This window comes from Protopterus annectens, chromosome 5.part1 (assembly GCF_019279795.1).
Source record: "Protopterus annectens isolate FY-2018-M chromosome 5.part1, PAN1.0, whole genome shotgun sequence".
Taxonomy (NCBI): domain Eukaryota; kingdom Metazoa; phylum Chordata; order Ceratodontiformes; family Protopteridae; genus Protopterus; species Protopterus annectens.
Window position 1 is genome coordinate 406,608,572 of NC_056736.1, and position 22,321 is coordinate 406,630,892.

A 22,321-nucleotide genomic window follows, 5' to 3' on the forward strand; every position below is an offset into this window, starting at 1 on the left:
GGAACAGAGATGGATTATTATGTTTAGGAATTTGTTTTCACTTGGTCTAAGTTTTTATAAATATACTTTTGAAGTGTCAATATTTGTATGAACATCATAAATTAAAAATATAACTAGTCTTGGTCGCAATTTAAAATTGTTTTCACTAGGTGGTGCCATTGTCCTGTTTTATTTTAAAGCTGGTTATGTATTAATTTTGATTAAGTATGCATTTATTCTTATGATTATATCGATAGTTATCGTTGGTTTTGCATGTGTATAAAAAGCTTGTTTAAAATGACATTCTGCATGTTTTGAAGATAGTCATATGGCATTGAAACCGATTTATGTATAGCATTTTCGCTGTGACTTCCTTGTCAGTTGAGCTGCTACACTCTATATAATTAAATGATAAACACCATTTTAAAGAGGTTTTTGATTGATTATTTGGAGTTATTGCTGGCTGGTATTTGTTTTAGAACTGCACAGGGCACTAGATAATCCAGATATGGTTCTGTGTCTATCCCTGTTACATTCCCTTCTCCCTCAATTCCATCCACAGACATCCCATTACCTGAGCAGGAGTCACAGAACACTCAGTGTTTGCAGGTTAAACTTTGTCCTACTCTGCTTACTTTAAATAAGAATGCAGCTTTCTTAACCCTGCCCCCAATTCAGGTAGATTTGATCTGTTTGTGATCAGAGAATGCAATAAAAATCTTTAAATCTTTACTAACTAATCCTAACCAAGAACTTTTTAAAAAAGTTACTTGAATAAAATAAAAGGAAAATACAAGCAGCAATGCGAGACTGCTAAGTATAATCCAGGAAATCGAAAACAATTACAGAGTAGGACTGGCAGTTCACCCGGATGATTGCATTAGTATATAGGTTATAAAAATAAGGGTGGATTATAGTACCAGTCCTGTGAAAATACTGTATATGTCAAAACAACTCAGAACAGGTTAATCATCTATGAACTGAGGGGGCTAGAAGCTAAACCTTCTATTTAAGGGGTAAAATAAAACATTTCAAAGCTTTATTTGAAAAGCTCACCCAGACTCTGCCACATCTTGCTGTGATGGAAAGGTTAGTTTGCTTTTGACTTTCTGTACTTTGTATTACTTTATTGCCTTTTTCTATTTTATATAGTGTGATTTGTTTTCTTTATACTGTGTTTTACTTGTATTCTGCTTTTAATTGCATATTAAAACTTGAAAAGGACCACAGCTCTGTCTCTTGTGAGTCGGACAGAATTTTTCCCACCCTGTTACTGTTGTGTAACACCACTGCCTTTCTAGTTGCCTGCCCCCTATGTTAATTTAACCCTATTTCTCCTTCTCTCTCCACTTTCACTGGCTGGTGTAAGTAAGCACAAAATTATTTTATGAAATCGCTCCCCTTCAGCTATTTAAATTTATTGGCCATCCCACTGTATTCCATAGTACCAGAATGCCGAATGCATCCTCTTTCAATCTATCTTTCTCTTTTAAAAATAGCGGCTCTCCACTTAGCTAAAACTTAAGTTACCAACTTTCATATCTAACTGCTTATTGCCCACTGCAGTTTTTATGATAAACCATTTTTTCATCTTACCTTTAAACATCTATTGCAAGACCACCAGTTATTGGAGATACCACATTCTGCCTCTCAGTAGTCATCTTGGGGTTAGTGCTTCTGTTTTCTCCTGGTGAGAGATGGAGTACAGGGACATTATTCTCTGGAGACTGCTGATCACCAGAAACCCTAAAAACTGCTTTATAGGTGACCACTTGGAATCTGTGCTTATATTCTTGTCCTGGTGAGAGAATGAGCAGAGTGCATTGATTCCTAACTGTTTGTGGTTGGAGAATGAGTTGTCTGTGCTTAACATTCCTGATTGGTCTGATTGATATTCAAGGCATCTACCAGAAAAAGTCTACAAACCTACAGACCCTTGCATCATCTGAGACAAGACTATGAATCACCAAACAGGCTGTGGATTGGTTCTCTTATTGGGATTGGTGCTAATATTTTGCTTCAGTGAGAGAAGAAGCAAAGGAGCTTTGTATCCCAACAGAGTGAAGCTGTGGTGAGACCAGCATTACTAGTAGCCATTCATGCATCTCTCCTCTTTTCATCATTCTTGACAAGCTAATTCCTTGTTTTCAGTAAGTACTGTTTGATTTGTTTCTAACTTCAGAATATTTGCCTAAATACTTCATCCTTAAATTTTCAGGATCTACATATTAGTTTCCCTCAAGTGTTTGGCAGTGTTCTGTACAGACTCAGACACTTTTTGAGTGACATTTTTCCTGTAAAAGCACGGTTGAAATTTCTGCAATACCTAGTTGCACACAAGACAACTAGTTTGCAGTGACGAGCACTGTCCACATAGTTGCAAACCAGATACACCTGACAATGATCAATAAAAAAGGGTCTGTTGCCATTGATATGAACTTTCCTACTGTGTCCGTTACCAGATTGTTAGATATGGGCATCCTGAGGCAATGTAGAAATTGCCTCATGTTTACTGACAACCAGTTAATTCTCAAACAAACTGATATGGTATGTGAGAGAAGTATTTACACAATGTCACTGGAGGCAAAGCTCACATAAATGTACTCCTAATGTCAATAAGGTTGTCAGTAGTACACAAGCTGTACCCATCACGCACAATTCAAAACAGGCATATCGACCCACATATGCTGAGGCACATGTATGTAACCTTCCTAAACCACAAAGACCTCCTAGACAAAGTACACATAATTACCGTCAGCAGCCCCACACACGCTCTTTCAAAACAACACCCACATCAACACACAGAGCTACATCTCATGGAGCCTCTACCTCTGAGCGCATAAGGCAAGCCACCACACAATCCAACATTCTAGTTGTTGGAGACTCCTTTGTGAGGCACACTGATGTCCTACTTATCAGGTGGAGTAAGAAGAAAGTTATGGTCAGTTGCTTATCAGGGGCTAGGATCCACCACATTATGCATGCGTTCAGGTCACTGGGCCACAGTTATCAATATGACTCATAGTCTATGTGGCAGTAAATGACCTGAGATGTACCTCTCTAGACTATATGAAGAGAGACATCATGGAACTCCCGGAATATGTGTCTCACGGTGGTATGAGCCTAGCATTGAGCAGCATTTTACCTTCTCCAAGGATGATGCCACAATACGAACAAAAGATGATTGACTTAAATAATTGGCTGCCTTTCTAAGGGGGTGCAATATTTGTCAGCATGGAAGGAGATGGTCAACAGACCACGTTGCTTTTCCATGGATGGTCTGCACCTCTCCCCTCTAGGCTTTCAAATATTAGCTAAAACGTTGTCATCCACCATAGTGCCTTTTTTAGGCAATGCCAAACTGAAAGTACTTCTGACATAGCAAATCAAAACCAAGGAAATCTAAAGGTATTACTGCTCAATGCTAGGAGTCTAAATCAAAATTCCACTCCCTTAAAGCTCTCTTTACCCTCGAGAATGCTGATGTCTTTGTGGTCACTGAAACATGGTATAAAGCCAAGGAGAGCACACCAACAGTGCAAGGTTATAATGCCTTCCACTCATTTAGGCTAGCTACTTCACAGGCAGGGACTAAAGGCGGAAGTGTCTCTATTTGCATCAAAAATAAATATACTTCAAGGCTGGTCAAACAGGACAATGCAGTTGAGCTGCTCCATGTTCAAATCACCACAGGTAAAATCCAGTACCACTTCTTTGCAAGCTATAGGTCCTCCTCTATAAACCGCAAAACCCATACTATGTATTTAAACTTATTAGAAACACTAACCATCCAACCCAATACCATATTCATGGGTGACCCCACTATTAACTGGGAATCCTGTAAGACACCAAATGCACAGGAACAGAGATTCCTGGATTTTGTAAACAGAAATTCCCTGGACCAGATATTCAATACACCAACCAGGTGTGCAGCCATACTGGATCTGGTCCTCACTAATATGAGAGACTGCTGCACACCCCCTACTGTAATGCCTTCCCTGGTAAGGTCAGACCACAAAATGGTCTCCTTTGAAGTGAAAATAAAACCTGTACCCCAAGCTAAACCTGGAATATTCAGGAACTATTCTAAGGCTAACTTCCTGCTATTAAGTGAGAACCTGGCAACATTTCAAGCCCCCATAAACTCTGAGAACATTGCTGCCCATGCAGAACTGTTCACAGAAACCCTGTACAAGCATGTTAATAGTTGCAAAGAGACAGCTGTACCCCCCAGGCAGAAGTACAGAATTAATTCAAAACACAAGCCACCCTGGTGGAATCACAAAATCAGTGGACTTTAAGCACCCAGCAGGATAAAAGCACTCTCATCAAACTAAACAAACAACTCCGAGGACAAATAAAGTCTACCAAAGCCGAATTTGAGGTAAGTTTGGCCTCCCAGGCCAAGGACAACCGCAAAACATTCTTTAGCTATGTCCACAACCTCAAAGGCAATACACAATTGTGTGCAGAGCTCATTGTAAATGGAGCCCCTTATACTGAGCCAGAAGATGTAGCAAACCTCACTGATAAATTCAGCTTCAACTTTACCCCTCTCTCCACCTCAACCTTCCCTCAGGAAATATCATCAAATGTATCTCCACCTACTTTCACTAATGAACAGGTCCTTAATGCTGTCTCTAAGACCAAGAACACTGCATCAGTGGACCCAGGCGATATCCCAGGATGCCTTCTAAATAGCATGAAACTTGACCTGTCCAGGCCTCTGGAATTACTATTTAACTTTAGCCACCAAATAGGCTTTGTTCCTCATGAATGGAGAAAGGCAACAGTCATCAGTTATCCCTCTGCACAAAGGTGGGCCAGCTACAGACCCATAAGTCTCACTAGTTTTATAAAGCCTTGGAAAGAATTATCATGGAGATGATCAGTAGAGATATAGTAAACCTGCAGACACCGGACCCAACCAAGTTTGGTTTTGTCAAGGGCAGATCTTGCCTACTCAACCTGGTGGACTTCTTTGAGAAAGTCACCAAAGCAATGGATGAGGGCAGAATTGTTCACACTGCCTACCTTGAACTGGCCAAGGCATTTGACACAATACCCAACTCTGGCATTGTTGCCAAATTCAAGAGGTTAGGTATAAAGCCATGTCACCCCATTGGTAGCCAACTGGCTCACATACAGGACCCAGGATGTTAAAATTGGGGAGTCCACTTCTACAAAGAGGCCAGTCACAAGTGGAATCCCTCGGGGATCAGTCCTTGGACTGCTCCTTTTTGGCATTTACTTCTCAGACGTCAAGGCCAATGTCAGTGGTCTCTGACTGTTGAAATTTGCAGATGATTGCAAATAAGGATCTGTCATTGAATCTCACACTGGCACAAATGTTCTCCAGGAGGGGCTGATGTAGACAAACTGGTGTCAGAGCCATGGTCTAAAACTAAATGCCAGGAAATGCATAGTAGTATCCTTCAGTCAGGGACTTAGGGACACACATAGATAGTAATCTAGACTTTGACCATCACGTGTCTACAGTGGTGAGGAGGTTGTTCTGTGTTGCACAATTTATAAACAAAAGTATGGCATCTAAGTCTAAGGAAGTCATTGTTCCACTATATTTGTCATTTATCAGCCCCATCATTGAGTACAATGCCTCCTTTGGTATGTACCTAACCAGGCATACCCAACAGTTAGAACATCCACAGAGGTTCCTCATTAAAAGAGTAAAGGGCGTAAGTAAAATGTCCTATGCAGACTGCCTGAAGGCCCTATCCTTGTATCCTACAGGCTTTTGAGGGGAGGTATATGCCTGGCTTACAGGGCATTGTCAGACCCCACTCTGATGGACCTCCTGCATATCCACAAAACAAACATCACCAGAGTTACCTGTTCTAAAGACTTAAACCTTGCCTGTAATAAAAATAGGACCTGCTGGAAAGGATAGCTATGTATCCCAGAGACTACCTAGTCTATGGAACAGGCTCCCCAGCCATGTGAAGCAGAGTGCCTATCTAACTGAATTCAAGTGCAACTTGGACAATTGGATGGGAAACCGGAAATTCATCCCTGGTTTGGCACCTGTGACTCATAATGGGCACAGGTAACCTGTAAATGTTTCACCTCCCAGGCCCATGCTTACACTTATCAAGAGTATCAGAACTTGTCAGAGATTTGAGGATGCATGGCCCTTGTGGTCGTTAGCCTAGTGAACACCTATGAACCTGAGTTGTGTTATATGCAATGTAGATACACAAATGAGTTTGGGAAAATAAAGAATTGTACTGTGTGGGGGAGGAGTCTAGACTTAAACCTTGCCTGTAATATAAATAGGACCTGCTGGAGAGACTGGTATGCATCCCAGGGACTACCCCATCTCAGGAACGGGCTCCACATCCATGTGAACCCAATTCAAGTGCAATTCGGACAACTGGATGGGGAACAAGAAATTCATCCCTGGCTTGGCATCTGTGTCCCTGATGGATACAGGCAACCTGTCAATGTTCATCTCCCAGGCCTCTGCTTGTAAATGTGTCATCTCCCAAACCCCTGCTTACACTTATCAAGGGTATCAGAACTTGTCACAGATTTGGGATGCATGGCTAGGCTTAAAAGGCCCTGTGATATAAAAGATATTTTTATGGAGGTTCAGTCTTCTTAATTTACATGCTAAGAGAGAAATGAGATGTACATTTATAAGGAATGTTTATACAGTATGATAGGTTTTATGAAAGAGACTGCAAACTTTTGGAAATATGAAAGGCAGATTTTCAGTGAAGCTTCTGGAAGTTATTTGGGATTCGCTGAGTAGATTCAAATGCCAATAAATGATACATGTTAAGAGAGCTATGGTGTACAAGGTCTGCATTTTAGGAGGCAATTTTTTTTTATGATCATTTTATTTTGTTTGTACATTTAGAGAGATTTAAGTATGTTTTATAAAATTACTGTGTGTAGCTGGCAGGCGGGGCAGAGGGTTACAACTGAGTTGCAGTTCTTGTGGTTGGTAATTCAATTCCCTCAGCCCTCGTTTTCCTTCTGCGTGACATAGAAACAGTCATTTAACCAGACATTGCTCCCAGGCCACCTCCTGAAAAAGGACAGTTTGTCGAGTGAATTTACCTGGTTAAAATAGTTAAAAACTGATTCCATTTGTATATCTGTTACAGATTTGCCTGTAACAGTTATTTACAGAAGGACTGAGTAAAGAAAGATACATAAGGCTTTACAGCATTCACATCTTTTTGTTCATGACAAGTTTCTTTTAATAAATTCCAAGTGTTTTATTTTTGATGCGAGATGTACTGGTGTTCTGTATCTTAAAAATTCTAAAAAAAAAAAAAAAGAGTCTTTTTTCAATAAGTGATATGAGAACTTTTATATCCACCTGTGCTATCACAAACTCGGGCAATTGGGATCTCCGTTTAATATCTCATCTGAAGGATGGCACCTCAAGGGTGCAGCATCTCCTTTATTTTGCACTCCAGATGTCCGTACTGGAACATTAATCCAAGAAGCTGGAGTAAAGACGGAACATGCAATGTTAAGTTGTCTCTCTCGCCTTCATTCTTGCTGGTTGGGTTGCTCCGACTCCGCCATTTTCTAAAGCTCGAGAGCTATTTACTGGCTCGAGGCCTCCCTATATCCCACAATGCCTGGCACTAGATCCCCAGATCTCGTTTGCCACTTCAGCTACGAAGTTGCGCTTTACTGGCTCAGGTCGTATTCATCTTTTTGTGATAATTAGTTGTTAAAATTTAGTATATATTTCAAGCTTTTTTGTTTTAGTAGTGTAGTACTGTTAGATTAGTTGTAGTACCTGTGTTTTCTGCCTTTTAGGAAACTCATTTTACTTAGTTTCTCCCCTTCCCCCCATCTCCCTAAAGTAGGCCGTTTAAATTAGAGGCTATCCCCTTCCCTTTTATAAACCCTTTTTTCAGTAGGAAGTAGTGTTTAGCCTTTGTAGTTAAAGATAAATTTCTTTTTATTTTTGCTAGTATTGTTACTCTCTAATTTTTTGTGTGAAGGTGTGGGACTAGTGTGAGTGTGTGTGTTTCTTTACACTAGTCTAATATACTTCTGTTGGTATCCCTTTTTCTTTATCATGTCAAAGGATACCAAGGTATCAGGGTTCAAGAAGTGTGACTCGTGCTGTCATAAAATGTCTCTGACAGACTGTCACACTTCTTGTATTTATTGTTTGGGCGCCCTACACCTGCAGGACTCTTGCTCGGTATGTCATGCCTTTAGTCCGAGAGTCCTGCAGGAGCGAAGGAACAAGTTGATTCTCAGGGGGTTACTAAAACCCAAGGGGTCTCCGGTGAAGTCTCAGCCAGCGAAAACCCCTAAGCCCACCAAGCCGTCGGCTCTCAGTACGGAGCCGTCGCCAGGTGGAGCATCTGCTTCCATTTCGGTTCCGGCCGGAACCGAAGCATCTAAATCTCACTTGGCTCCGACCTTGGTGTCAGAACTGTCAGGGAGCCGTAAGCGATCTAGGTCGCCATCCCTAGAGTAGATTCGCTCGGCTCCGGGGTCGCCCTTACTACAATCTGAACGGAGCCATCGGTCCCACTCTTCTCGGTCCTCGAGGCTATCCGATCATGACTTGGAGAGAGTGGTTAGTAGACTCCTCAAATCGCAGGCCCTGGCTAAAATGTTAACTAGCCCTCCTCATCAGGCTGTGGCTGTTCCTGTTTCTGAAGTAGTTCCTCCTCCGACTCCTCCTGCCAGTTCGGAGCTGGAGTTAGTTGGGGCTCGGATCTTGGAAACGTCAGCGCCGATGCTTCCTCTTTCGGCTCCGTTGTCTGCTCCGATTTCTTCAATGGTTCCGTCCTTGGAGGGATCTGGGTGCCGAGACTCCCTCGTCGCCTCCGAGGGGGTGAGTGGCATCGGACCCTTGTCCGACCTCGTTCTCCCTCTTGGAGCCTCGGCGCAGGTAAGCTCGGCTACAACATCGGCCTCGGAGCCGTCCCTTTCGGTGCCGGAGAGGATTCCTGTCTCTTCGGAGCGGGGCCCCTCTTCTCTGCCGGACAGGGGCGCCTTCGAGGTCATGAGGAGCGTGCTGACTTCCGAGTCTGCACCTCGATCAGCATTTCAGCTCCTCCCCCCAGGGTGCCTGCTTCAGTCTCTGCCTTTCCTCCAGACCCCAAGCGAGGGGATAAAACGCTCCAGGTCATCCCACTGGGTGTATCTTCCTCTTCCAAGGCCTCCCCTGAGATTTCCGGAGCCCCCCTCGTAAGAGGAAATGTAAGAGGAAACATGTTGACTCCCCCGAGTCTGTCACGTCAGATACTGACTTGGAGGATTCGGAAGGGTCCCCAAGATCCCCCTCTGAAGATGTCTCTTTCTCAGACATCCTTGAGATCCTTAGGCAGAGGGGGAACTGGACTGCCCTTAACCCTTCTGAGGATGAGTCGGTATTCCTGGACATGTTTGGTTCTCGCCCATCCACCTCTTTGGTGTCTCCGCCTTTCGATCCATTGATGGAAATAGTGGCTCGGAAGGCGTGGTCAGCCCCGGACACACTGGAACCAACCTCCTGCAGGCCCACTAAGTTTATTACGGCCCCTCAAGATAAACAGTTTTTGACAAAGGTTGTCCCCATTGATGCCATGGTGGTAGCAGCGGCCACGAAAAAGGAGTTGGCTGACACTTCTGTACCTGTCCATCCCCCTAGTAAAGAGTCTGGGACGATGGACAGATACGGGAAGCGGATGTTTTCTTCAGCGACCTTCTCCATGCGGTCACTGAATTACTTGTGCCACTTCACCCGTCTCCAGAGGGATCTCCTCAAGGAGCTAGGAGATACCCTTCAAGATCCATCAGCTGCAGGGGCTCAAGACAAGATTAACTCCCAGCTGGTGACTCTTAATTCTATCATCAACTCCTCCATGCGGCTCATTTCATATGCGGCTGATGGGGCGAGTAGGGATGCAGGCACAGGCATGGCTTTGAGAAGACATGCCTGGATGCGGTTATGTAACTTTGCTGATCCCTTCAAGGCGTCTTTCACCAATACCCCTTTTGATGGTTCGGCTCTGTTTGGACCTCAAGTGAAAGATACCCTTACCAGGTGTGAGCAGGAAGGCAAGACTCTCTCTGCCGTGGGAGTCCGTTTTTCCACTCCCTCTAGACCATACCCCAAAGGTCAGAAGAGTGGAAAGATGTGGTTCCGGAAACCCCGGGGAGCCGTGCCTGAAACACGTGGCGAGTTTCCTTCCAGAGGCAGAGGAGGGAACAACAATAGCGCCTACAACCAGGAAGACTTATGCTAGTAAGTGGAAATGTTTCTTTTTCTGGGCAGAGGCTAGAAATATAGATCCTTTTACGGCCCCTGTCCATAACGTTCTAGACTTTTTAGCAGAACTTTTTCAAGCGGGCTCATCTTCTGCCATCATTAGAGTTCAATTAGCGGCAATCTCAAATTTCCATACGGGCCTGTCAGAAACCAGCATCATGTCCCATAAGCTTTGCAAAGCCTTTCTTAAAGGAACAATTTTGCTCAGGCCTCCAGTGAGAGATCCCCTGCCTCCGTGGGACTTGAATTTGATCCTAGCTTCCTTGATACTGCCTCCTTTTGAACCGGCAGCTTCCTGTTCCTTGAAATTGCTTTCTTGGAAAACCCTCTTTTTGGTGGCCATTACTTCAGCGAGGAGAGTTTCTGAACTTCAAGCCCTATGTGTTCGTCCTCCTTACCTAATTTTCCATAAGGATAGGGTTTCACTCAGGACTAATCCTTCGTTCCTTCCTAAGGTCCCCTCCGAAAATAATTTGAATCAATCCATTGATCTACCAGTATTTTTTTCCAAATTATTCCAACAAAGCTGAACACAAATTACACCAGTTGGACGTTCATAGGCAGTTACGTTTCTATTTGCATAGGACTGAGCAAATAAGGAAATCAGACAAACTCTTCCTGTCCTATGCAAAGGGTAAGCAGGGTCGACCAGTGTCTAAAGTAACCTTATCCAGGTGGTTGTCCTCTATTGTTACCCTTATTTATCAGTTGAGGAATAAAGAACTCCCTGCTAAACCTAAAGGCCACTCTACTAGGGCTTTAGCTACGTCGGTAGCCTTTCAAGCAAGACTACCAATGGAAGCCATTTGTGCGGCGGCCACATGGGCCACCCCTCATACCTTCATTTCACGTTATAAATTGGATGTGGCCTCTAGGAGTAGAGATGATTTTGGTTCCACTGTATTAAACAATCGAAATAAAGCAAATATCAAAATACCAATGTCGCTTGAACAATGTAGCAGCCAGACTGTGTTGAATAAATTCGTTTAATCAATTCTGGTACCTCGGCCTTCGCCTTCTCATGGAGTAAATGTGATACACAATACAGTCCCTTATAATCCTGAAACAATGTACATAAGTAATTGATTTCAATAAAACAATTGAATATTTTACTTCTTAAAGCCAAAAATACTTTTCCAAAAAACTTTTTTTAAAAAACAACATGCATTATTTCGCATGTCCCAAAATAAACCATCTCATAACTAGAACATTTTTCATAAAAATAAAAAATATATATAAAATAGGAGAGTCAAGCTCAGAATTCTCAAACATTTGGGAGACATCAGGAATAGGAGGTTTGAAAGTCCGGTGGCCAGTCATTTTTGTGAACAGCACAGGGGACTTTCTGATGGGCTAGTTTTTTGTGTTTTAGGTAAACCAAATGATGTGAGTGACAACAATTCAGGTTTTTATAACAGGTTGTTGGAAATGGAATCTAGATTTATTATAAATTATAATACTCTTTTTCCTAATGGGATGAATTTAGAAATGTAAAGTTATATTACAAGTTTATAAATTTTGTATAATAAAAGTATTTTATATATATTTTTTATTTTTATGAAAATTGTTCTAGTTATGAGATGGTTTATTTTGGGACATGCGAAAATAATGCATGTTGTTTTTTAAAAAAAGTTTTTTGGAAAAGTATTTTTGGCTTTAAGAAGTAAAATATTCAATTGTTTTATTGAAATCAATTACTTATGTAAATTGTTTCAGGATGATTTATAAGGGACTGTATTGTGTATCACATTTATTCCATGTGAAGGCGAAGGCCGAGGTACCAGAATTGATTAAATGAATTTATTCAACACAGTCTGGCTGCTACATTGTTCAAGCAACATTGGTATTTTGATATTTGGTTCCACTGTGCTCAAGAGTCTGTTCCGATGAGCCACCCAGGACTGAGGTGCTAGGGACGCTGTCCCAACCAGCAAGAATGAAGGCGAGAGAGACAACTTAACATTAAGAAGTTATGTACCTACCATAACGTTCCATGTTAGTTGTCTTCTTCTCGCCTTCTTTCTTGCGTCCCACCCTCCATCCTCCTAGACTAGATAGACCGAGAAGAGTCCTCCTACGAGTCTTGTCACTGGCTGAGTCTTACCCGATTTATGTCCTCTATCTTTTCTTTAGCCCTATAGCTGAAGACTTGCTATTGGGACAGTTGTCCTCGTGTATTGTTATGGTGTTAGATCTCCCAAACGAGATCTGGGGATCTAGCGCCAGGCATTGTGGGATATAGGGAGGCCTCGAGCCAGTAAATAGCTCTCGAGCTTTAGAGAATGGTCAAGTCGGAGCCAAAGATTGGCTCCGAACCCAACCAGCAAGAAAGAAGGCGAGAAGAAGACAACTAACATGGAACGTTATGGTAGGTACATAACTTCTTATTCTGATCTTACTGCCATCAAAGGTAAGCGTGCAACTGGCTGGGCTCCTGAAACTACAAGTAAATGGTCACCCAGCTGTGCTCATTTTACATCTGCCACTGTTTATACAAATGTGGTGCCATTTTCTAAGCAAATGACGTAACCGGTCAGTATCTCCCTTATTAAGTTATTCATTTGCTAGATTTTATGAGCTCTATGGGTGTATTGAGGCCACAGAATTGACTACATTCTTTGTCTTTGGTAAGAGTTTTAGCAATCCAGAAACATGAAGGGAATCTGAAATTTCACAGTGGTTTCAAGGTGGTGTTATTGGATCTTGATGATGCAGAAAAAATGTACCTTGCTGGGCTGAAAGACAAATTGCCTGAAAAACAAAGCTGACTGCAGAAATATATAAATATATATTTTTTTCCTGTAGGGACAGACTCCCCGATATCCCATGCAGTAACTTAACTGTCATCAGAATGAAAGCCGAAAACTCTGTCAAAGGTTTTGCAGGCTGAAGCAGACAACTCTCTCAAAGGCTTTGCAGGCTGACATGGTTGGATACAGTTAAGCCCACTAAACTACTTTCAAATGCTACCTGAACCCATTCATGAAAACCATTTGCTGTACATTTTAAAAGGGTAGAGTGGAGGCTTTTGATTTGTAACTGTCAGTTCACAAACTGTTAGGTATGTATTGGAAATGCTGGCTGTAACTCTGAAATGTTCAAATAGCATTCATTTGTAAATACATTAAGTATGAAAGAAGAATTGGCTGTTTTTTCTTTTCTGTTTTCCTGAAGAAGGTGTATTTTATATATTGCTTTGAGTGAAGGCATCTTGGTAACACACTGTTGTGTATTAGCTATGTGTTTATCTGCTTTGTAGTGCACCATATGGAAAGGCTGTTGACATGTGGTCTGTGGGCTGTATTCTTGGCGAACTTAGCGATGGACAACCACTTTTCCCAGGCGAGAGTGAAATTGACCAGCTGTTTACAATCCAGAAAGTTCTTGGTCCTTTGCCACCAGAACAAATGAAGCTTTTCTACAGCAATTCACGATTTCATGGATTAAGGGTAATAGAGCTAACCTTTTAAGACTGTTTTGTTATTGTTCTTGTGTCCACAAAATTAGAAGCAGCAAGTTGTACATATCCTGTAAAATTGTGTAATGCTATAGTGAATAAAACATAGATTTTATGGCAGAGAAAAAGGAATGTAGTAAGAAGTTGTAATGACAAAAAATGATTCCATTTGCTCTTTTCTATGAGGGAGTGCATTGTCATTTTTTTTAATTAAAATGTAACAAGAGGATGTGAGTGGATATGCTCTTGATGGAGTGAGTTCAGTTAATAATATGCTTTTTACATAATACAGTACACACTGAAGAAAAGAAACACTGCTGATCTTGCTAAAAGTCGACACATTCAAGAACTGGGCTAAAACCAGTTTTATATGTAATAGTCAACATATATAGTTTTTGATGATGTCATATCAAGTTAGTTTTGTGTGCCTAATTTTCTGTACTTCCTACTCTGTGTCCTTATACCCATTTATATATTGCAGTGTGTGCTAATACATGTATTTCTCTGTTTGTGGCATTTGACATCTGAACTGAATTTGAGCTTTTGTAGTTGCTGATCTCCCTGGGCTAAATGTGAAAATGGTCCATTTTGGTCAACTTTTTATTCTGGGTAACGAATGAAAATAAAAAAAAAAGTTACCCCTCTCCTTGTGGTAAGCAGTTATGAAGCACTGGCCATTGGAATTATTAGCAGAGCACTGAGCATAAACTGACGTGTCTTACGAAAAAGCGTGGGATTATGTGATAGAGACAAGCACTGAATAGGAATCTTTCATCTTTTTTGTGATGGGGAAGTGGTTATGCACTTGCATTACTAACACTGCTAGATTGCAACTGGTTGAGAGAGCTTTAACTGTTGCCTCCATCCCATCCCGTTGTGCTGTTCTTGGAGGGTGGATATTGAACACACTGTTATCCAGATATGATATTGTTAACATCTCACTGGTGTATCTGGTCCTGACTGATATTGACACACTTGAGGAATCTGTGGAACAGGAAAACCATCAGTAAGTAGTGCTTGGAGTATACATCTCTAGGAGCTAAGATGACTTCAGAAGGCAGTACAGAAGTCTGCTTTGAGTAAAGGTCCCAAGATTTACCACAGCAGATAATCTGGTAGGGATTATAAGTCAAAAAAAAAAACTTACCCAAAAGTTGTCTTAGAAAAGGATAGACAGAACTAGATTGAAGTTATAAAATTGACATCCTTTATGTGAGAGTCTGGCTTTTTGTTAGAGATGATGGTATTCTTGAGGGTTTTAAATTACCTTGATTTATTACCTTAAGAAATAGGCCAGGCTGAGAAAATTGTACAGTAATGTTCCTTGGCCAGTGGTCAGGCTGGATGATTGGTTATGTAAAATCAACTTGCATTTAGCCCCTAGATTTTGTTTTGACCACAGAGACATCATAAGCTTGTTGGAATTTTTCAGATTAGGCTGCTTGTTTATGGGTAGTATGTCCACATCTTTTTCATTGAATTTGATTTGTGTGAATAGTGCATTAAATTATAATATCTGAAGTAGGATATTCATTTGTCTGCAACCTGTGGGTTATGGATCCGATATCGGATCCGAACCGGCATAGTTTCCAGCTATGGATCCAAGCTCTCAGCTCCTCCCCTCACCCATAATGCCCTGCTCTACCCTCATGACCTCAGATCTTGTTTGCCGCGCTGGTAACTGGATGTGGTTTCTATAGCTCTCAGCTAAGTGGAATTTTCTTGTACTAAAATAGAATATTTTTGCTTTCTTTAAACTTTTTGTGTGAAAGTTGTAGGTTTCCTATTTTTATTGACTGTTTTAGTTTAATTTTACTTACAGTAGTATATTTTATTCCCTCCCCTCGCTGGTACGTAGAGTGTGTGTGAGGCCTGTGTGCTTTTATAGTTTATTGTTTTAAGTTACTTCTGTAACTTTTGGTTAATTTTGACTATGGCTGACCAGCCTAAGTCATTTTTCTAAATGCTCGAGTGTGGCCATAAGCTCTCACCGCTGATGGCCACACTCGGTGTGTTAGTGTCTTGGGGTTGAACACCTCACATCTGGCTGTTCCATTTGTGCAGGGTTCAACCCCAGGGCACTGAGGAGCGGAGGTCCAAGCTGGTCTTGGCGGATCTGTTACCGCCGGACTCGGCTCCGACCCCGCTCCTTCGGGACTCCTGCGGCTGCAGCTGTTCCCCGTAGCACCCCTCCTGCTCCTGGGACTCAAACTCCCGCTTCAGGACAGGAGAGGGATGCATCTAAAGGACCGGAGGGAGAAGCACCAAGCGGGCCGAGACCTCTGTTTCGCCCCGCCAGCCAAGCGGCTTCTCCCCGGCTTGGGCGGTCTCCTCCTTCGGCTCCGGTCACCTGTGTGCTTCTCACCGGGTCCTGAGGAGGAGGAGACCCGATCTCAGCGAGGCTATCGAGGAGGCATTCCAGGCCTACCTCGGTAGCCTCGTCGAGATCTACCCATAGCTCGATGCTGATCTGGACCGGATGATGCGAAGGTTCATCCAGGCCCAGATGCAGATGGGAGTGCTCTTGCCTCCCCTCGGGGAGCTCAACACCCTTTTCAAGCCTATTGCTCCTTCTCCGACCCGCTTCCGGGTTGAGCAGCTGGAGCCGAGCAGCCGGGCGGGGAGGTCGGATCCGATAGTACTGGGTACCGGATCCGACCATGCCCTCGAGTGCGTCGGACCCGATCTCGGAGCCTGGATCCGAGCCGGATCCGGGGATCAGTGCTCCTTCGGCGCCGTCTGTGTCGGAGCGCACTGTCCCTTCGGATCCGAGTGCCGCGCCGGCTCGATCCACTCTTCGGATCCGAGGGGAGCCGATTGTCGGATCCTTTGGTCGAGGTCGGCTCCCTTCGGCTTTGATGTAGTGGAGAGGGCTCTGTTGAGGGTTTCCGGACCCCGGCACTTGCTTCGGCTCCGTCCGCTCCCTCTGCACTGGGCCAGGCTTCCACCATCCGGCCCCTGGGACAGCCCGTTTGTGCCCCAAGTTGCTCCTATGGAGCAAATTGCTGCGAGGACTCCTCTGACAGCCCCCAGAGGAGGCTCAAAGGAGGCACATTGACTCCTGAGTCTCTCACTGAAGACACGGACTTGGAGGAAGGGAAGACTCCCCACGGTCACCCCGAGGATGTCTCCTTCGAGACATCATGGAAATGTCCGTATCAGGGGGTGGTCTGCCCCAAGTCTTCCTCGGACGAGTCCGTGTTCTTGGAGGCATTAACGGGCCCGTCTACCTCTTGGGTGTCCCCTGCCGACCCCTGGTGGACCTTATTACCACCAGGGCATGGAAGGAACCGGACACCGTGGAGCCAATTCCCAAAAGACCTGATAAAATCCTTAGCCCGCCTTCTGACAGGACCCATTGGAGTAAGGGGCCTCCTGTAGATGCCATGTTGATGGCGGCGGCCACAAAGAGGGAACTGGCTCAGGAGAGTCCCTCAGTCCACCCACCGAGCAAGGAGTCTCGATGATGGACCGCTGAAGCGGATGTTCAGTTCGGCGACCTTTTCGGTAAGGGCGCTGAACTATTTGGCACATGTTATTCGGATGCAGCGAGACCTTATTAAGAGTACGCTGCATCCCCTGAGTCCATTTCGAGGAGGACAGAGCTCTGCACTCCACCAAAATGGCCACTCTTAGGTCAGTCACAAATACTTCTATGCGGCTACTCTCCCATGCTACGGAGGCGCCGCTAGAGCTGCGGGACAGGACTGGTCACTAGACGCCAGGCCTGGCTCCGCCACTTTTTTCTGAGCCCTTCAAGGCGTCTTGCGACGCCTTTGATGGTTCTGCTCTGTTTGGCAAGACCGTTCGCGAGGCTGACCCAGAGCGAGAAGGACGGAAGACGCTGTCTGCCGTCGGAATCCGCTTCTCTGCACCCCAGAGGCCCTATTCTAGGAACCAAAAGGGTCAGAAGAAGATGTGGTTCCGAAGTCGCAGCAGTCCCAGCCTGCTCCGGACAACCAGTCCTTCCGTGGCAGAGGAGGACAGGAGGACGCCGCCCTAGAGGCAGAGGGGCTCCCAGAAACTTCGGGTCCAGGGAACCTTTCTCTGAACGGCCCGCAGCAGCCCTGAGGGCTGCCCGACTGCTCTACTCTGGAGGCAGTCGGGGCGTTGGGCACCTAGCGGCATGGGAGTCCATAACATCGGACCGCTGGGTTCTCCAAATCATATCCAGGGATATCGCATTCCTTTCCTTCACCTTCCAAAGATGAAGTCCCTCCCAGACGTACCACCCGGTCAAAGGGAGGCCGCTTTAGCAGAAATTGGCCATCTGCTAGAGAAAAGAGCCATCCAGCCCGTTCCCCAGACCAGATCGGATCAGGGTTCTACTCCAGGTTCTTTTAGTGCCAAAAAGACGGGGAACTAAGACCAATCCTAGACCTCTCTCTCCTGAATCTGGCAGTCCCCAAAGAAAAATTCGAATGGTCACTCTACAATCTATTCTCCCCTTCTGGGAGAATGCCACTGGATGTGCTCGATAGATCTCAAGGACGCGTACTACCACATCCTAATGGACAGACGCTCCAGGAGGTTTCTCCGCGCTGGGAGCCAGTCACTACCAGTTCGGGTCCTTCCCTTTGGTCTCACCACAGCCCCAGGGTGTTTACCAAAGTACTAGCAGTGGTAGCGGCCCACCTGAGGCTTCAGGGGTGCAGGTCTTTCCCTACCTGGACGACTGGCTCCTTCCCAACAAGGCATCTACTTCTCTCGGCGAGACTCCTTTCTCCATCTTGCTCCATTTCTGGGCATCACAATAAATACAAAAGTCCAACCTGGCACCCACTCAGCTCTTAGATTACATAGAGGTCAGACTAGACACAAGAAGTTTACGATCCTTCCTCACTGCGGACAGAGTTCTAAATCTGCAGCTCCAGGTGCGGGCCATTCTCCATTCATGTTCTGTTCCAGCGGAGTTGGTCCTGAGGGCTCTAGGGTCCATGGCCGTTCGCGATAGCACTTCTTCCTCTTGCCAGGCTCAATATGCATTCTACAGTGGACGCTCTTAGTACAGTGGTCATACCTTGCTCTCCCATGTATCATCCCATAGCGATCAGCAAGGCTTGCAAGCGGTCCCTCTTGTGGTGGCTCCACTCCCGGATCTCCACAGGGTCGCCCATTTTGTGCTTCTCCCCTCTCGCCACGGTGACCACGGACGCCTCCCGCCTCGGGTGGGGCACTTTGGGCGGACAGTCCAAGGCACGTGGAACGATTCAGAGACCTTACTGCATATCAATGTTCTAGAGATGAGAGCAGTGCTCTTAGCGTTGCTAGCACTTCAGGACTTTCTTCCCTTGGGAACAATTGCGATTCAATCGGACAATATGTCTGTTGTCTGGTACATCAACAAGCAAGGGGAACAAGGTCTTACCCTCTTTGTCGAGAGGCCATGAGAGTTTGGGAATGGGCAATCTCCACCAATCGCTTTCTCATAGCAACGCACATTCCGGTCGGTCCAACATCCTAGCGGACAAGCTCAGTCGCACCATTCTGACCCCTTACGGTGGTCTCTCAATTGTCAAGTAGCAGAACGCATATTCGCACGGTGGGGAACCCCTTCATGCGATCTTTTGCCTCTCCCTCAAACACCAAGTGCGACAGTTTTTCGCTCTGATACCTCCTCCCGGAGGTACCCCAAGAGACGCTCTGGTGCATGCTTGGCCACCCGGTCTTCTGTATGCCTATCCACCCTTGCCTCTGATGCTGCAAGTTCTTCAGAAAGCCTCTCGGGTGGGTTGCAGAATGATTCTCATTGCTCCGTTCTGGCCTCGACAGATCTGGTTCCCCTTCCTAAGGTCTCACTCGGTGAATCCTCCTTGGATTCTAGATCCTATTCGGATCTGATATCCCATCCATCCTGCATTCCTCCTCCGAACCTGGACAGCCTGAAGCTGACCGCTTGGCTGCTCCAGTTCCACTCTTGATAAGGACTCGGTATCTCTTCACCGGTAAAGGCTATTTTGGTGGCGGCTCATAAACCATCCACTAGAAAGGTTTACAAGCAAATGGAAACGTTTCTCTGTGTGGGAGCGGCAAGGCCTAGATCCCTTCACGGTTCCTCTCCCGTAGTGCTTGATTTTCTAACCTCTCTCTTTAGTGGTGGTGCCAGCAGTTCCACAGTCAAAGTTCAACTGGCGGCAATTTCTCACTATCACATTGGTCAAGAGTCTAATCCTCTTATGTCAGCCAAATTGTGCAAAACTTTTCTTAAAGGTACTTTCCTTCTCAGGCCCCTATTAAGCAAGCAGTTCCTCCTTGGGACCTTTCTTTGGTCCTACAGGCCTTGACCGCTCCCCTTCGAGCCACTACAGTGGACCTCAAATTCTTGTCTTACAAGACAGCCTTTTGGTACCCACTACATCGGCCAAGCGAGTTTCTGAACTTCAAGCGTTATCAGCTAAACCTCCTTACTTGGTTTTTATCCGACCGTGTCTCCCTCAGGACCAACCCGTCCTTCCTTCCTAAAATCGCTTCTGAAGCAAACATCAATCAATCCATTAACCTCCCTGTTTTCTTCCCTAAGTATGAAAACAAAGGTGAATATAGGCTACACTCACTAGATGTTCACAGGCAACTAAGATTTTATCTCAACAGGACAGCTGGTCATAGGCAATCCGACCAGCTGTTTATTTCCTTTGCAAAATTCAATTTGGGCAAGCCAATTTCCAAAGTTTCTCTGTCCCGCTGGATTTCACAGTGCATTTTATTGGCTTATCAAGCGTCAGGAAGGCCGCACCGGAGGGTGTTCATGCCCATTCAACCCGGTCAGTATCTACCTCAGCAGCCTTCAAGGCTAGGATTCCTCTGGATGATATTTGTGCAGCAGCTACATGGGCTTCATCTCATACATTTATTTCTCACTATAAGTTGGATCTTGCATCCAGGGTAGAGCATCCTTTGGCTCATGGTGCTCCGGAATATCCTTCCATGATGGCCCAAGATTAAGGTAGCTGGGGACTCTGTACCACAGGTTGCAGACAAATGAATATCCTACTTCAGATTTAGAAGTTATGTACTCACCATAACGCTCCATCTGAGTAGGTGTATTCATTTGTCTGCAACCATCCCGCCCTCCTATCCCCCTGGCCTTTCAGTTTCCTGCATATTACTTGTTACCCTTTTGAGGGTATTGTTGCTTTGGCAAACTCGATCTGAGGTCATGAGGGTAGAGCAGGGCATTATGGGTGAGGGGAGGAGCTGAGAGCTTGGATCCATAGCTGGAAACTATGCCGGTTCGGATCCGATATCGGATCCATAACCCACAGGTTGCAGACAAATGAATACACCTACTCAGATGGAACGTTATGGTGAGTACATAACTTCTAATTATGTGAAACTTTAACTGGAATGCCATTTGGTCAGATATTGCGTCTGTATTTATTTCTGCAAGCCATTGACTTGAGTTGGAGTTTGGGTTGGTTTTTATGATTTACTGTTAACAGTTATGGGGTGGTGGTGTGCTGTATTTTATGGGGCATTTTGCCTTTCACAATAAATAGTATGGAAAATTGTGCTTTAGGCATTTTCATTAATTCTACATTTAGACAAAACTTTTCAGAGTTTTGATTGTGATTGTTAATTGTGGACTATTTGTTATTGATTATGTTTTTGATAAGTTTATGAACACAAAAGTGCTACCAGCACTTAACATTTTACACGGAAACAGATCCTGTACTTATTATCAATGCCCACCCCTCCAGGCATGTCTAAAGGTCAGTTCCCTGTGCTTTCTCGTATTAACTTGGTGAACTTGGGCATCCTGAGGCAATGTAACAACTGCCTCATGTACAACGACAACCATCTCCTCTTACCTTCCAACACTCAGACTTGCAAGAGCTGCACTTGTATATCCAAATTGGAAGCCACGCACTCTCCAGCCAAGGCCGGAATAGCTTGTCAAAAGGAGAAGGTCAGCACTTGCACCACATCACATGAAACACACAGCCCTCCAGAACACACACCAGCACTGCCTTCACATAAAAACAAACCACTCAGCCACCTACCCAAGGGCAGAAATGCACTCGACCACCACAACACAACACTGATCACAAGACACATAACTCTCCTAAACAGTGTGCCACTCAACCTAAGCCCCTAAACCAAAACAGCATGCCCAACACACTAGTCATAGGTCACTCAGTAGTGAGGCACACTGATGTCCCACTCACTAGGTTGAATAAGGAAAAAGCAACAGTCAGCTGCTTGTCAGGTGCCGGGATCCACCACATAGCGCACGCACTCATGTCCCTCAACAACAGGTACAAATATGACTATGTCATTGTACATGTGAGTGTGAATGATCTGAGACGTACCTCCCTGGACTGCATGAAGAGAGACATGGAGGAGCTCTCGGATTATGTAGCCCAGGCGGGGTATGATCCTAGTCCTGAGCAGCATCCTACCATCACCCAGAATGATACCACAGTACAAGCAGAAAATGATTGATTTCAACAATTGGCCAAGTTTCTGGTGTCATTCTTAGGGGATCCACTATCTGTCTACCTGGATGACATGCTTGACAAACCTCAATGCTTTGCCATAGATGGTCTACATCTGTCACCCCTGGGCTTCCGGATACTGGCCAAGGCTCTTGCCACCCCAGTAGTGCCTTTTTTAAGCAGTGTTCCAAA

At 44.7% G+C, this 22,321-nt stretch overlaps 1 protein-coding gene across 1 annotated transcript in view; it reads left to right on the forward strand.

Moving 5' to 3' along the window:
- Positions 1-22,321, forward strand: part of CDKL5 (cyclin dependent kinase like 5) — a 1,714,404-nt gene that overhangs the window by 386,833 nt on the left and 1,305,250 nt on the right. Inside the window, exon 4 of the mRNA XM_044073061.1 lies at positions 13,497-13,686. Coding sequence (XP_043928996.1) covers positions 13,497-13,686 — 190 coding nt within the window. The remainder of the gene's footprint in view (positions 1-13,496; positions 13,687-22,321) is intronic.